The sequence below is a fragment of the Dipodomys ordii genome, unplaced genomic scaffold, assembly GCF_000151885.1.
Source record: "Dipodomys ordii isolate 6190 unplaced genomic scaffold, Dord_2.0 Scaffold90, whole genome shotgun sequence".
In the NCBI taxonomy this organism is placed as follows: domain Eukaryota; kingdom Metazoa; phylum Chordata; class Mammalia; order Rodentia; family Heteromyidae; genus Dipodomys; species Dipodomys ordii.
The window spans coordinates 5,480,404-5,495,964 of NW_012267306.1; the positions used below are offsets into that span (position 1 = coordinate 5,480,404).

The 15,561-nt window shown below is 38.6% G+C and overlaps 2 protein-coding genes across 3 annotated transcripts in view; one reads left to right on the forward strand and one right to left on the reverse strand.

Annotated features, from left to right (window-relative positions):
* Window positions 1–9,108: 9,108 nt before the first annotated feature.
* Window positions 9,109–11,741, forward strand: Tmem243 (transmembrane protein 243, mitochondrial). Its single transcript, XM_013026056.1, has 3 exons — window positions 9,109–9,215; window positions 10,291–10,395; window positions 11,153–11,741. Exons 1-3 carry the CDS (start codon window positions 9,138–9,140, stop codon window positions 11,273–11,275), a joined length of 306 nt encoding a protein of 101 aa, XP_012881510.1. The 5' UTR covers window positions 9,109–9,137; the 3' UTR covers window positions 11,276–11,741.
* The window catches only part of Dmtf1 (cyclin D binding myb-like transcription factor 1), a 37,609-nt gene continuing 33,619 nt past the window's right edge, over window positions 11,572–15,561 (reverse strand). Inside the window, exons 16-19 of one of the 2 annotated variants that reach the window (XM_013026054.1) lie at window positions 14,978–15,133; window positions 14,020–14,394; window positions 13,114–13,258; window positions 11,572–12,883 (exon numbers count right to left, since the gene is read on the reverse strand). In XM_013026054.1, coding sequence (XP_012881508.1) covers window positions 12,774–12,883; window positions 13,114–13,258; window positions 14,020–14,394; window positions 14,978–15,133 — 786 coding nt within the window. In that variant the 3' untranslated portion in view covers window positions 11,572–12,773. The remainder of the gene's footprint in view (window positions 12,884–13,113; window positions 13,259–14,019; window positions 14,395–14,977; window positions 15,134–15,561) is intronic. The other variant, XM_013026055.1, reaches the window with a different exon arrangement.

Below are 15,561 nucleotides of genomic sequence, written 5' to 3' on the forward strand. Positions count from 1 at the left end.
CTCAAGGCTAGCGCTCTACCACTTGAGCCACAGCGCCACTTCCAGCTTTTTTTCTTTTTGCTTATGTGGTGCTGAGGAATCGAACCCAGGGCCTCATGCCTGCAAGGCAAGTGCTCTACCATTGAGCCACCTTCCCAGCCCCTCTGGTTACTTTTATGATAGGGTCTCGCTTCCCACCCTGGTCTTCCCCTGAGCCACATTCTGCTTACTTTAGGCTTCTTTTCCTCACCGGGACCACAGGCATATACCACTGCATCCAGTTTCAATCTGTGGAGATAGTCTTACATTTATCTGCCCAGGCTGGCCTGAGACTCCAGTCCTCCTAACCTCAGCCCCTGTGTAGCAAGGGATGACAGGAGTTTATCATTGCGTCCATCTCTGGAATCTTTCAAACTTTTTTGCTTTTTGCTGCTTAATTGGAGATGAGTGCCTCATAGACTTGTCTGCCAGACCTGGCTTTGAACTGAGATTCTCAGATCTTAGCCTCTTGAGTAGCTGGGATTACAGGTGTGAGACATTGGTGCCATGTTCCCAGAAAGAGGATTTTGCCTTCAGAACCATACACTGGAGCCTCTCCATAACTTGTCCCTTCACAGAGTCACCTCCCACCCAACCCAGCCTTTTCCTGCATCCCCTCTTCTCATGAGTAAGAAAATAAACAACACAGGAAAGGTAAGATCTTTCCATGACTCTACAGCCCTAATCAAACAGTTTGAATGTGGAATGGTGGAAGATTAATGTCTGCTATTTGAGTTTCTGCTCCTTAATTAAGAACAAAGCTATGGTTCTGAATGCTGTCCCAAGGCTGTCCTCCAAGGAGGATGCATGCTTCTAGCTTTTCAACAGGGTTTATAGATGGTCATCTGAACACAGCTCTTATGTTCAGTGGAGAGTTTCTCATCTAGTGGGACAGGAAGCTATTGACTTCTTTCATGTGAGGCAGCTCACAACTTTTAGTTCCTGTGCTAAAGAAGCAATTCAGGACAAACAGATGCCATGGCTTTCCTCGTCCCAAAACTAGGGTGGGGACTGGGATTCCTGGGGGTGGCTTGTTTGGAAAGCTCCAAGGGGTCAGGGAACATGGGTGGTTAGGATCCACTGATCTTACCCTTGCTCTGTACAAGCTCCATTCAAACACCTTTCTGCTTGCCTTATCTGCCTCCTTGCCATAGGCAAATGGTCTTCTCCAGACACCTGAATCCTGCTTAGTCTGATTTATCACTTTGGCAAACTTCCTTATAGTGCAGTTTCTATCTATGCTTCCCTCTTGCAAGCCTGGCAGGTGAAGGGCTCTTGCTTTTTGTGCTGAGGGACTTGTGTGGATCTGGCTTCTGACTAGCAGTGTCTGCTCCTAGAGTATAGGAGTCAGTTTTTCTTTACTCCTTTAGACTCTAGCACTAGGCACAGTAGCTTGCCCTGTTTGTGACTTTTGTGTATTCAGTTTTACTTGACAGGAGAATTTAGCATCATCATAAAGTAACCTGTACTCTTGTGAAAATTCTGAAGCAAGGGAAGACAAAGGCTAGTATTCAGAAAGCCAAGATATGTTCCTTACCAAAATAAGAAGTGGCATTTCAAACTCCCATACAGAAAAGGCTATCACCATCTATTTCTCTACTGATCTATCTCTCTGTCTCTGTCTTTTTAACTATCAACCAAAGAGGCCAGTAATGAATGGGTGAATAATATAGCATTTTATGAAAACCACATAAACTAAAACCTTTGAAGCATGTGGTCTACTGAGTATCCCTCTGAAGATTTGATTTTTTGCTGTTCTGTGTTAACTGGCTGGTTCCACTGAATTGAACTATTTTTTAATGGTTAGGTCATGTATTGGTATAGAGACTATGTTTTCTGGTGTGTTAGAAGACAGATCTGAGTGTTCTTTGGAGAGTGATGGAATGCATTTAAAATTATTGGCTTTTCTAGAAACTGAGGCTATGGCAGTGGGTCAGCTCAGCTCCCACTAAGCTCTGAGGAGCTACTCAATCATGGTAGAAATAATAGTACAATTACCTACAATTTACTACTCAGTCAACAATGAATATGTTGTTATAGGGGCTTTGTGTTTTATCCTAATCCTTATAGCTTTGTATTTATCCTAATCCTTACAGCAGGCCTGAATTTTAGACTATTATACACACATGGAAAACTAAGGCTTAAATAGTAAGTGACTTAAACTCAAGGCCACAGTCAGGTACATGGCAGGAGAAGAGTAAGCCAGTCAGGCCTCCACCTCTGCCTTTGTGCTCTATCTCTAATCCTGAAGCTTGGTGCACATTTTAAGGTGCTTCTGGGAGGGCACCAACTTTAGGGGTCATTTTCCTCCTTGAATGTGGACTGGGTTTTTTTTTCTTTTCTTTTGTCGGTCATGGAGCCTGAACTGTAGGTCTGGGAACTGTCCCTCAGCTCTTCAGCTCAAGGCCAGCGCTCTACCACTTGGGCCATAGCGCCACTCTCGACTTTTTCTGCTTATGTGGTGATGAGGAATCTCCAGGGCCTCATGCATCGGAGGCAAGCACTCTACCACTGAGTGGTCTGATTCCCCCAAATTGTGCTCCAGTGGCTATAAAGGATTTCAATGCATATTATCTATGAGGAGACATGGGAAGAGATTTCTAAATGTCTGTGAAGAGGGAAATTAACATGTCTATGAACTAATTTTTCTAGATAGAAATGAGGCAGTAAGTTTGTGTTCAAATGAACATATAGAAGTGGAGGTCTTGTCTGAGGATTGGGAGGGAGTTGTAAAGGGTAGGTGTGTTTGCATTCTCAGAAAGCTTTCTCATATATCCTCTGCTGTTGGCACAGTTCAGAGTTCAGTGCTTCTTTAAGAAGTTTCACAACAATTGGCCCTATGCCTAGAGCCAGTAAGGCAAGATGTCATCTTAGTCTTCGTGTATGCTTTGGGTGTTCTTGATGAAAGCCTAAGTGGAAACTGCTGTTTGGTCAGTTGCACTCTCAAAACCAAATGAAACCCATGGATAGGGCATGGTTTTTTTTGTTTTGTGTTTTGTTTTGCTTCAGCTGGGCCAAAACCTTTTGATATGAAGTTTCTGTTATTTGGAAGGAAAGCAAAAATAGTTTCTGAGAACTGGCCTTTTATTTATAGTACCTGAATACTTAAGTTTGGTAAATGCAAAATGTTGGAGTAAAAATTATAGGATGTAGTTCAAGAGTCTGATTTCCACACTGTTAGGTGAATAATTGTAGGAAGTAGAGCCCTTTGGGTTTATGGAATAATAGTTAGATTGGGGTGTTAAGTCTAAGGACTTGAGTCTTGAAGCAGGGTTAAGATTCCCACCCGCCCTCAATCCTGGGGCTTGAATTCAGGGCCTGGGCAGTGACCATGAGCTTCTTTTGCTCAAGACTAGCACTAGCACTACTCGAGCCACTTCTGGCTTCTTGTTTTATGTGGTTCTGAGGAATCAAACCCAGAGCTTCATGCATGTTAGGCAAGCACTCTACCACTAAACCACATTCTCAGCCCCAGGGGTAAGATTTTTTACAGTGGGAAGTGACAGGTTAATTTTCTGATCCGGGAGATTCTGTTTGAGTCAAAGGGGTGGCAGCAGGAAATGGTGAGGGAATATGAGTGATCCTTTGTGGGTTTTTTGTGTTCAGTACTAAAGTTTAAACTCAGGACTTTTTGCTCTCGCTTTTTCCACTTAAGATTAGTACTTTACCATTGGTGCTGAATTTCTGCTACTGGCTTTTTGCTGGTTAATTGGAGATAAGTCTCTCAGAATTTTCTTCCTGGGCTGGCTTTGGACCACCTGGCTTAGAGCTTACCTGAGTAGGCATGAACCACCAGCATATATATAGTGATACTTATATTTTCTTATCACTATATTTATATAGACTCAAGCAATCAATTCTTTTTATAGCCAGAAGTTTGCCTCATCTTATCATCAGTCAGTGTGCTTTAATTAATCAGTATTTCCCTATTTACTTTCCATTTGTCACCCAGGAATTTTACTACAGTATTTCCCTTTTATCTACAGATGCTTCAAATCATGGATAGTACTGACTCCTAGATTTTAATATTTGAATGCCTTTTTCTTCTTACTAAGTACTTACCATGCATTGTGGCTGTGTAATGTTTGCTTTATGTGGTACAGAAACTAGCCTAAATTTCTTTTTTCTTCTCTACAATTTCATACACAGATTTTTTTTTGGGGGGAGGGTCAGTTGTGGGGCTTGAACTTGGCCTGGGTGCTATCTGTCCCTCAGCTCTTCAGTTCAAGGCTAGTGCTCTACCACTTGAGCCACAGTGCCACTTCTGGCTTTTTCTGCTTATGTGGTGCTGAGTAATGGAACCCAGGGCCTCATGCATGCAAGGCAAGCACTCTACCATTGAGCAACCTTCCCAGCCCAGATTTTCTTAACAACCTTATCATGCCTTTTTTTTCAACAACTCTGTACGTGTATTTGCCAGCTACTTTTGTACCTTGAGGCCATTATTAAGGGTCCCTTGAACACAAATACTGCAAAGGGACAATTCAGGTCCTAGGCAAGATGGACCTGAACATTAGGGGAGATTTCAGCATGCTACTTGGACTAGCAAGCAATTTAAAACTTATTTCTGGGATTTTTCCATTTAACTTTGATTTTTGGACTATGGATCACTGGTAACTGAATCCATGGAGAGCTAAACAAGATTGAGAGGACTAGTGTACTAATTTGAATTTAAATCAGAAATGCTGCTTTAAGACAATTTTTGTCTTACAAGTTTTATTTTTTGGGGGGGAAATCTATATTGGAGCTCAGTGGCTTGGCATTTTTGCTCAAGGCTGGCACTTTTGAGCCATACCTCCACTTGTTTTTTTTTTGTTGTTGTTGTTTTGCTGGGTAACTAGATGTCTGCTGGGGCAGGTTTTGTACTGAGATCCTGAGATCTCAAGCCTCCTGTACTATAGATATGAGCCACTAGGACCCAGCCTATGTCTTACAAATTTCTAAAGGGGTTTGGATATACTGAGTATAACTTTCATATCTGTCTTGGGCATAGGCAAAGTAAGAATTATTGCTATGGAAATAGAAGGTTGAACATTGTATTCGTTTGTATTCTACACTCTATAGAAGCAAGATGTTTTCTTGAGAGCCAAGGATAGCTCCTTTTGGACATTTGGGAAGATATTATCAACTTCTTGTCAGAACCATCATTACTATCTAAATGAGCTTGGGATACTCTGCTCTTGAAGGTTCTGGATAATGACTGACCAGGCAAGACTGGGGATGTTCTTGCTTTTTCATTATCAGGGAACTGGATCTACTCTGGTTCAAGTGCAGTCTGAAGTTTATGACTAAGAATTGAGTTAAATACTCAGGTTTAAATGACCTGGGAGGGACCAGATGTCATTTAGCCCTATCTTATTTGATAGACCCAAATGGGTTAAGATGGGTTAAAGGATTCATCCGAGGCCACTAGCCAGGAGCAAAATGAGATAAGAACATTGTGTCCTGAGTCGAATTTCAGGGTGAAGTGTATTAAGCTTTTTTTTTTTCTTTTTAATTTTTGGTGCTAGTCTTGGAGCTTGAACTCCTGGGCCTGGGACCTGTCCCTGCACACCTTTTGCTCAAAGCTAGCACTTTAAGCTTGTGTCACAATTCCACTTCTGGCTTTTTAGTGATTAATTGTAGATTAGAATCTCATGGACCTTCTTGCCTGGGATTTGAATCACAATCCTCAGATTTTAGCCTCTTGTATAGCTAGGATTACAGGCGGGAGCCACAGTGCCTGACAGATGTATTAATATTCTTAAGATTTTTTTTTGAACTACTCATTAAGTTTACTTTTTTCAAGTACTATTGGATGGAGACAATAGTGTATCCTTTGGTTTCATCTGAACCTGGTTACTGGTAAATGGAGATAATGTAGTTGTTACTTGCTTCACAGAGTATATACACAGATGTATATACATCTTTTTCATTTAGAGGACGGATGTGTCTCTTTTGGGCTAGGGCAGATCTCTTTGCTGTGCATTGCACTCCTTCCTTCTCAGCCCTTAAGATACTCAGTTAACCACCAACTGTTCCCATTTTCCCCAATTTTTTAGTAAGTGCAGTGCTTTTGTTCGTCTCTGGACCTAGTAAGAGTTCCTTAAGTGAACCATCTCTTTCCTTCTTGTTTTGATCTGCTGGACTTCTTCCAGCAACACCCCCCCCCCCCCGCCCGTAATCTTCTCTGGACTGACTTAGTGGCCTGAGTCCTGAGTGGTATAAACTGGAGAATGTAGTTTTATTCATTGTTGTATTTGCATCTGAAGTAATGTTAAAACGACTAAATGACTTATACTTTGAAATTTCTCTCAAAATTAAAAAATATACATAGATGTACATGTACACATCCAGAGATGTATATTTTTATGTGTCTATTAATATATGTATGTGTGTGTGTGTATATATATATATATATATATATATATATCTCAATTAAGACTAAACCTACTGCTGAACATTTTGGCTTTGGGGGAAGAGACATCCTAAATCTCTCAGCAGGTAAGAATCTAGGCTGGTTCTGCCCTATCCATCTTGCTTGAATAAGCAACAAGGTTTAAAGCTGGCAAGGGAGAACAATTTTGGTAGGTGTAACTAAGGTAAAAATTAAGTTGGGAGGAAGCTAGTTTTTATGAAAAGTGAAAAAGTCATTAATTGTAGAAGTACACAGTTTATTTCAGTGAAGTTTAAATGCAGTATTCACTTTTCTTCATGAACTCTTACTCTGATTTAGTCACAAAATTGTCCTTGGCAATCCTGATTAGCTAGCTATTGATTTATTCTCCATTTTTGTTGGAGACTGAGACCTCAAGAAGGTATCATTTCTGGCCCAAGCTAGAGCCTCTCCATCTTAGGATCTGCTTCTGCAAAATGGTTTGCTTGGACTCAGCTTTTGAACAATGCTTACTTTAAAATGTTATTGGAGAATCTTGTTAAAAATGCAGATTTTTTAACAAGGCCCCACATCCTCCATTTCTAACAAACTGGTTCACAAATTACACTTAGAATAGCTACAGTTTAGAAGACTACATTAGAAGAGGACTCCCAAAGGTGCTAGCGTTGTTTCTTTGGTTTGGTCTACAATTACATTAATATGAATTGCAGAATACCTAATGCTGAGCTCTTGGCTTGATGAAAATATTTTGAGAAATAGTTCTGTAATATTCTAAACAGTTCATCTCAACTTGGTAGCCCCCGAGGGAACCAATACTTTAGAAGCAGAGAATATAGAAATATGTATGATGATGACTTGGAATTCAGTGACCTCTAGAAAGATAGGCAGAGAAATATTTGTTAAAGTATGAAGTATAATAAAATCAATTATCAAAGGTAGCCTACTATCTGGAAAAAAAGTCCACCTATATGGAAGTCTTTATTCTTAGTAGGCTAATAAGCTCTTTTACTAATAGGCTTTTTGAAGTGCCATCTGCCACTTGCCATCTTGTCTACAGAAGTAGTAGTAGCTTATAGTTTGCTCCTCCAGTGAGGAATATAAATAGGATCTATTGTGCTTGGAAGAGTGGGCCTGCCATTGAATCATGTTTCCATCACTTATTGGTGCTTGAGAACCTGGGGTCAGCTCTCTTAGTTTTGCCAGCCACCCATAAAGTAGCCATCATTTCATTACAAAATTTTTCATGAAGAGAGGTGAAAATTCTGAGGATGTTACTACTATTTTTCCTCTTGCTTTGATTCTGGTGAACAAGTTGCTATGATATTTGGCTACCTTTCATCTGAACCTCTTCCCTGGCTGTTCTGAGATACACAGAAAATCCATGAAGCTCAGAGGGATAAACAGATACTCTTGCTTCTCACAATAGACCAGAAGAATGCAACTGAACATTTTATACAGAAGTATTGGAATGTAGATTATTTTTATACACATTTTATGTTAAACACACTTAAGTCATCTTGTGTAGGATTATATAAGTTAGTGACTGGTAAATTACTCCAGATTGGGTCTCTGGCTTATTCCATGGTTCTATGAGCTGTGCTGTTAAGATCTGATTAGTCCTCTAAGATTAAATTGCAGGGAAAACTATTCTTTGTTCTTAGATCTGGCACACCTAATTATTATTTGGATTTTGGGACTTTCCTATACTTTTTGCCTGTTGTACTCTTGGTATTCTTATCTTGAAAAGTAGCTTGAAATTGAAGGTTTGGTTTGCTGTTGAAATTCCTGTGCCTCTCCCATGTCTCAGGTTTTGTTTATTGGTTACTTATATTCCATACCTACTCTGTTCTCTGTTGATACCAAACTTCTTTTTAAAGATTACTGATTAATTGGATGGGAATGTAGCTCAGTGGTAGAGTGCTTGCCTAGAAAGCACAGGGCTCTGGGTTTGATCTTCCCTGCTTCTCCACACATAGAAAAATAACTGCATTCGTTAGATCCAGCTTTAATTCTCAGAAGTAAGATTATTTGTTAATCTAAATGTTTTCTAAACCAAGTTTTCTGTGGTTTTGTAAATAACCTGTCAAATTATGGCTACTTTTAACCACAGGACTCTCTGGTTTCAGTTAATTCTAATCTGCTTTTGGCAAATAATTTAACCAAATTGGGTCTAAATTTACCTTAGTCTGTGAAATGAAGATTTAAAATTAAAATTGGATTAAGTTTCCCAGACATTGTATTGGCTGGGAATGAAAATCACAAGGAAATAACAGGGAGGACCCTAGGTTCTTCATTCAGTCAAGTAATTCTTTTTATAAACTGAAGTCTTTGCTATTAAATAAGATGGAATGTTACTTGACTGACTGGTCTTTGAGATTGGTTTCTGCTTTGACACTTTGTGGTCTCTACTTCTAGATTAGATAAGGACACTTCAATACCACTATGTCTTCTAGTAATTTTCACCAAGGCTATAGCTTGGCAGTCCCAGTACTATATCCTCACACACATTACTGTATGTACAGGAGCATGTGTTCCTTCCTTTTTAGTCTTCTCCAATCTTTCAGAAACCTCCTCTAGTTAACTGCAGTTTCTCAAACTATCTTTTCTACTCTTATGACTCATTACACACTGCCTGGTCTAGCAGGTGAATGTATGAAAGTCAAAGAAAGGTAGGATTTTGGTTTCTTCATGCTGAACCAACCTACTGCCTTGAATTCATACAGAAAGCCCCAGGAATGCAACCATGGCTTACAAACTCTTTCTTTTTCAGGACCGAATCATCAATTTAGTTGTTGGCAGCTTTACATCCTTACTGATTCTAGTAAGTATCTTTATTTCGTGCTGTACTCAGGCTCTTAAAAGTTTTAACATTAAATTAATCAAAAGGAAAAAAAAATTCAGGAAGGAAGGGCTGAGCATGAGCCAATGACATGTTTCAATCGCAGTCCACTTACTGCTTTTAATTTTCTTACCACAAAATTACAATTGGCAAATGAAGGAGCTATTTGAATTTCCACTTCCAAAAATTACCAAGTGAATATGAGATACAGTGTTTGCTTGCCAAATAAATTTATAAAAATATCACTCTCTACTATCAGCTTCCTCTATAACTCATCATTTTTGCTGGAAAGGGGGCCCAGTGGTGGAGTGCTTGCCTTGCATGCATGAGGCCCTGGTTTCCATTCCTCAGCACCACATACACAGAAAAAGCCATTAAATGGTGCTGTTGCTCAAGTCATAGAGTGCTAGCCTTGATCTGAAGAGCTGAGGGACAACACCCAGGCCCAGAGTTTATCACCACCGACCAAAAAAGAAAAATAAAACCCAAAAACAAAAAACAAAAAATCCCCAAAAAACAAAACATTTGGTCAGTGTATAGTACTTTCTTATTCTGTGTAATACAACTGGGTGTTATCACAGTAAAAAGCTTCAGTTTCCATAGTCTGATGACATTTGTCTAGACTTTCATTAAATTGGTTAAGAGGATGAATTTTTCCATACTTCTTAATAAAAACAATGGGTATATGAATGGAAAGCCATCCTTCAATATTTTTCATAAAGGTAAGTAAAACCATCCTTAATTTTTTGTAGAAGTATTCAGCATAACAAGATGGCTAGATCTCTTCAGGATAGTCATTAAATAATTTCTTAACAAAGAGGTTGAGATTAGCTTGTTTGTCACTGTTTTGTCTCCCTTTATAAGTGGCTGGAAAGTTTGCAAATATTACAGAAAAAACTTGAACATATTTACAAGTTTTTTTAAATATATTGAAATTCCAGAAAGCAAACCCAGTGCTAGATATAGGTGGTAGATATAATTTTATAATATGCACAGACTTGCAGTGATCAAGTCTTGGAATTATTTGTAAATCCTTACACAATTTCCCTCCCTACAGGTAACACTGATCAGTGCTTTTGTATTCCCTCAACTACCCCCGAAACCGCTGAATATATTTTTTGCTGTCTGCATCTCTTTGAGTAGTATTACTGCCTGCATACTTGTGAGTACTATTTAAATTTAAGTAGGGTGTTCTTGAGAGCCTGATATTGCAGTGCTGATGGACAGAGTTCTCATCCCTGGGTCCATAAAGAAGTTTCTCAAATATTCTCTCTTCCATGTCAGAAATTGCAAATCATTAAGTTACCTTTTTCTATTAGATCCCTAAGTTATAAACCTAACGGGAAACTACGTTCCCTTATATTTAAAAAGGAAAACAAAAATATCTTTAGCTGGCTGAAAAATTTGTACTTGTCTTCACTCAAGGACTTGTGCACAGGGCCAAAAAGGGTTTGAAAATGTTAGTTAGGGAAGAATCAATACTCTGGATTTGTTCCTCATAATGAGAAAAATAGTCTCTGTAGATCTATGATTACTCTCCATTTGGAGGCAATTAATATCACATTTTCAGGGGAACTTAAAGCTGCAGTTTTGTCCTAGTCACAAGGACTTTGCTTTTACTACAAATAGGGGCTCCTCACTACTTAAGGCTTAACTTGTAATGGTAATTTACTTATCTGACTCAAGCAGTTCACTTGTCTAACCTATTTACTGACAAAATAGGAAGAGTAGGTCCTTGGGATGTGGAAACCTAGATAAGTATCAGAGTTATTAAGAATAAGGATTAAATTGTGTCTGTGTTAGTCTCAAAAATATATAAAGGGAAACATGACATTGGTGGGAAAAAATTAGTGGTATTTTTATATTCAACAGTTGGCCTAGTGGCTATTACTTAAAATTTTATTTAATTCTTCTTTTAGATCTACTGGTATCGACAAGGAGACTTAGAACCGAAATTTAGAAATCTAATTTACTATATCGTATTTTCTATCATCATGTTATGTATATGTGCGAACCTGTACTTCCATGATGTGGGAAGGTGAGGCTGCCAAGGAGAAATCCTTACCAGGACTCTTCAAACTGTACATTAGGACAGTGAATAACTTTTGGAAAAAAATACGCTGAAGAATCTTCTACAGAAGTCTGATACATGATTTTCATGTCAATTATAAATCTAAATTCCCTCTTGCAAGGGAGATATATATCATAGATCTCTTTGCTTTTCTTTTAAGGAGCCGATTTTGCACTTGAACATTCCAGCACTCAAATGGCACAAGTAATTTTCACTTTTGAAATTAAACATTTTTCACAATTTAATTGCATGGCTCAGAATCTTGCATTTTAAGACAAATACTCTTTTATTTCTGTTAAACTGAATATACAATTATTGTTCCCTAGGCAACCATTTTTTGCTTATAACTACAATTTCACGTTAACAAAAGAGACGGTGAAAAGACAACTTTGATTGTGAAGATCTAATTACAATAATAAATAAAATAATTTATACAAGTTTTTGTGACTTTTGTTTAGGGATCAAACTCATTAAAGCCCTAGAAATTAATTTTGGCTTATAACCCTTAGGAATGACTCTTGATTTGTTTCCTTTTGTTACAGAAGCAAATTTTATTTTTCAAAATTGCTCAAGAGGGAGAATTATAATGTACTCCCACCAGGTAATGCACTAAGTGAATGACAACTCTAATAACCCCCCTTCAACTATTTTTCTGGAAAATTTATATAGCAAAACATTTACTGAGTGATCATGTGTTAAATACAGGCAACATTATCTCTTTCTGTTTAACCGTAAATTGGTGAGTGCTTTCTGATGAGGGGGGGAACTGCTCAGCTTCTGGTGGGTTTTGTTACTATTTTTATCCATATTCCCTTTCAAAGTAATGGATATATATATATAATATGTGTATTATATATATCCTGTAGTGAATTTTCTCAACTCTTTAATGCCTTCTTTACCCTGACTAAATTATTTCCCACTGCCAGCAATGGGTTAACTAAAAGTAACTGCCATACCACACCCAAGTTTCTTGGTGTTTTTATGCTTCTCAAATTAATACTATATACTCTTTTGAAGGTCAGTGATGAGCTCTATGGACCACTGAGATAAAGACTTTCAGAAATAAGGTGGGCTAAGACTCAGTAGAGTGCCATGTGTGATCTATCTGTTGAGGTAAAGATTACAGCTTTTAAACTAGAGGAGTTAAGTTTGATGGTTTTAAAAGTTTCCACTAGCTGGAGTGAATCAAATTCCCTCCTGACAACACTAAACACAAGGACGGCAGTCAATACTCCCAATACTCCCCTCAACTACGCAATCCTAAAACTGGACCGCAAATGACAAACTTAAGAGGAGGTAAAAAGTCACAGCAGCAGCAGTGTGCGTGCATGGCTTAAATACTGTAGCTACATAAAAACCAAAAGAAGAGATGAATTAAGCCTCTTGAGAGTTGCTCCTATGTCTTTGGAGATACTGTAACTTCACAGAGTGGCTTCTTTGCACAACTACCTGTTTCTTCTAAGAATTACCTAATGGCAGTTTACCAACTCCTCAACATCTTTTGAGTCTTCAGAAACAGGACTGCCCAAACATGATCCAATGATATTTGATTCTTCCTGGTGATGTTGGAATATGGGATCTGTAATGAGTTCAGTTTCAAGTTAGTCAAATGTATATATTCACTATGTAACCCATAGTAAAAATGTACAGTATGTATTTTAACAGGTCTTCATTGGTAAGTCAAGAAAAGACTAACACAAACTAAATTCTTAAAATTTTTATCACTATTTGCCCACTGTCCCTTGCTTTTTTAAGTTCTTAATTCCTTATAATTTATCAGGCACATGATAAAGAGTTGTATTACAGTACCTGTTAGTGTTGTCAAAGGCAAGACAGATTCAGCATCAATGACATCAGACGCTTGGATGAAGCCATGAGGAGAAGGAACGATAAGTATTGTTTCATCATCTATTGTTTGATGAATTTGTTCTACTATGGTGGGAGACTCTAAATCCTAAATAATATTTAAAAGAGAAAAAAAGACTCTAACTCAGATTACTTGTTAGTTCTCCTCATGATCTGGAGTACATCTAGATTTGACAGCACTTAATACTCAGGTATTTCATTTTAAAATTACAATTAAAGGAGCAAGATCTTAAGTAAACTTCAATAACGTCCTATTTTAATGTACTATTAAACAAATTCAAACATTGATACTTGAAAATAGAACAGTATAGTTGAACTACAGGATGAGGTTCCTAAGCTGAACCCCAAAGATTAACTATACTCAAGAAATGGGTTACAGCTGGGTACCAGTGGCTCACACCTGTAATCCTGGCCACTCAGGAGGCTGAGATGTGAGGATCACAGTTCAAAACCAGCCTGGAAAGGAAAGTATGTAACATTCTTATTTCCAATTAATTACAGAAAAAGCCAGAAGTGGTACTGTAGCTCAACCGGTAGAGAGCTAGCCTTGGCAAAAGGAGCTTTGAACTGCAAACAAAACAAAACAAAAAACAGTGGGTTACATAAACACTTCAGTCTACTATAGGAAGAGAGAGCATCAATGAGAAAGTATGCTAAGGTGAAACTCTGTCCTGTCCACTTCTGGCAGCAACATTGGTAGTGCACTGCTAATTCTACAGTTAAGAGATGGGGTTGTAGTTTAAAGGGGAAAAAAAGGAAGTACTAGAGCCTTATCCTTACGAAGGATTTCTAAGATTTTTTTCCAACTGTTTTAAGGCTCAAGGTGCTCTTCTTATATATGTGGCTTACCTCGGTAACATAAGCACTGGCTAAATCAGTGGGTGATTCTTCTTGTTTAAGGTCGGTGACGGAGATTTCTTCTTCTGTTCTGACCATAATACTATTCATCAGTTCTGTGCTATTTTGGTCACTGAATTTCGATACATGAGTGTCATTAAATGATGGCTGTATAGTTAATTTAGGCTGATGAATTTCAACTGGGAAAGTGTCTGCTTCTAGTGCATCTGGAGGTTCAGGAAAATCAGATGACTGAATATCACCAACAGTTAGTTCTGCTTGGGATATAGAGGAAGTGATGTCCTCTGCGGCAACAGTCTGAATGATGACTCTTGGTGTGTGACACTGCACTGTAACATTGTCACTTGTGTTCAACAGATGTTCTGGCTATAAATGTTAAAGGAAAATCATTAATGGCATAATGAGTAAAAACTACAGGTGGTTTCCCATTGCTCCCTCCCATAACTTTCCCTTCTGGATCTGAAACTTAAGCTTTCTATGTGCGTGCCAATCCTGGGCTTGAACTCAGAGCCACAGCACTGTCTGTGAGTTTTTTTGCTGAAGGCTAGCACTCTACCATTTGAGCCACAGCTCCACTTAGGGCTTTTTCTGGAGGTAGTTTTAGTGGAGATCGATCAGTTTCATGGACTTCCCTGCCTGGGCTGGCTTCGATCCTCAATCCTCAGATCTCAGCCTCCAGAATAGCTAGGATTATAGGCATAAGCCACTAGAGCCGGGCTTGGACTGTAATGTTTATAATCAGTACTTTTATAAAACTCCTACTCTGTTGCCAATGTCCCTTACTCTTCTAATTTCCCTATATATACATATCATAAGTAGATACAAAAGAGTAACGAGACTTCAGTAAAGGAAGAATTGTTTAGGTAACCTTATCAGTGTGGGTATTTATATCTGTATCAACAGATACATAATACATAACTCAAAAATCAAATAAAACTATGTAACATACGGATAAAGCATGAACAATGATCTGTTCAGGAGAAGCAGGAGCAGCAGCTGTCAGGGTTACTGTGGGACTAGCAGTCAGAGTTAGGGGAAGGCCTTGACTTGAGCTTGTCTGAAGTAGGTAGGTGCCTGGAGTGCCTGTGGGCTGTAAATGGAAAGACTAAAAAGAAAAAAAGGTATTTTAACAGAAGTACAACAGACTACTGGCAAAGTCTGTCATTTACTAGCCACAAAGGTTCTTATCAATCATGTAGTTACAAACAAGTAATAAAAATTGTTAATCTAGCTGGGCGCTAGTGGCTCAGGCCTGTAATCCTAGCTACTAAGGAGGCTGAGATCTGAGGATCGCAGTTTAAAGCCAGCCCAGGCAGGAAAGTCTGTGAGACTCTTATCTCTAATAAACCACTAGAAAACCGGAAGTGGCGCCGTGGCTTAAGGGGTAGAGCGTGGCTTAAGGGGTAGTGCGTTCGCCTTGAGCTGAAGAGTGCAGGGACAGTGCCCAAGCCCAGAGTTCAAGACCCACAACCAACCAAAAAAAAAAAGTTAATCTGTCTTAAGTCATTGCTCTGTTCAGAGCATTAACTTTAC

What these genes read in the sequence shown, in the direction of transcription:
- Tmem243 (XM_013026056.1), top strand. Translation starts at nt 9,138, where the DNA reads ATGGCTTACAAACTCTTTCTTTTTCAGGACCGAATCATCAATTTAGTT. An exon ending in TTACATCCTTACTGATTCTA is followed by an intron (nt 9,216 to 10,290) that starts GTAAGTATCTTT and finishes CCCTCCCTACAG; the next exon opens with GTAACACTGATCAGTGCTTT. An exon ending in GTATTACTGCCTGCATACTT is followed by an intron (nt 10,396 to 11,152) that starts GTGAGTACTATT and finishes TTCTTCTTTTAG; the next exon opens with ATCTACTGGTATCGACAAGG.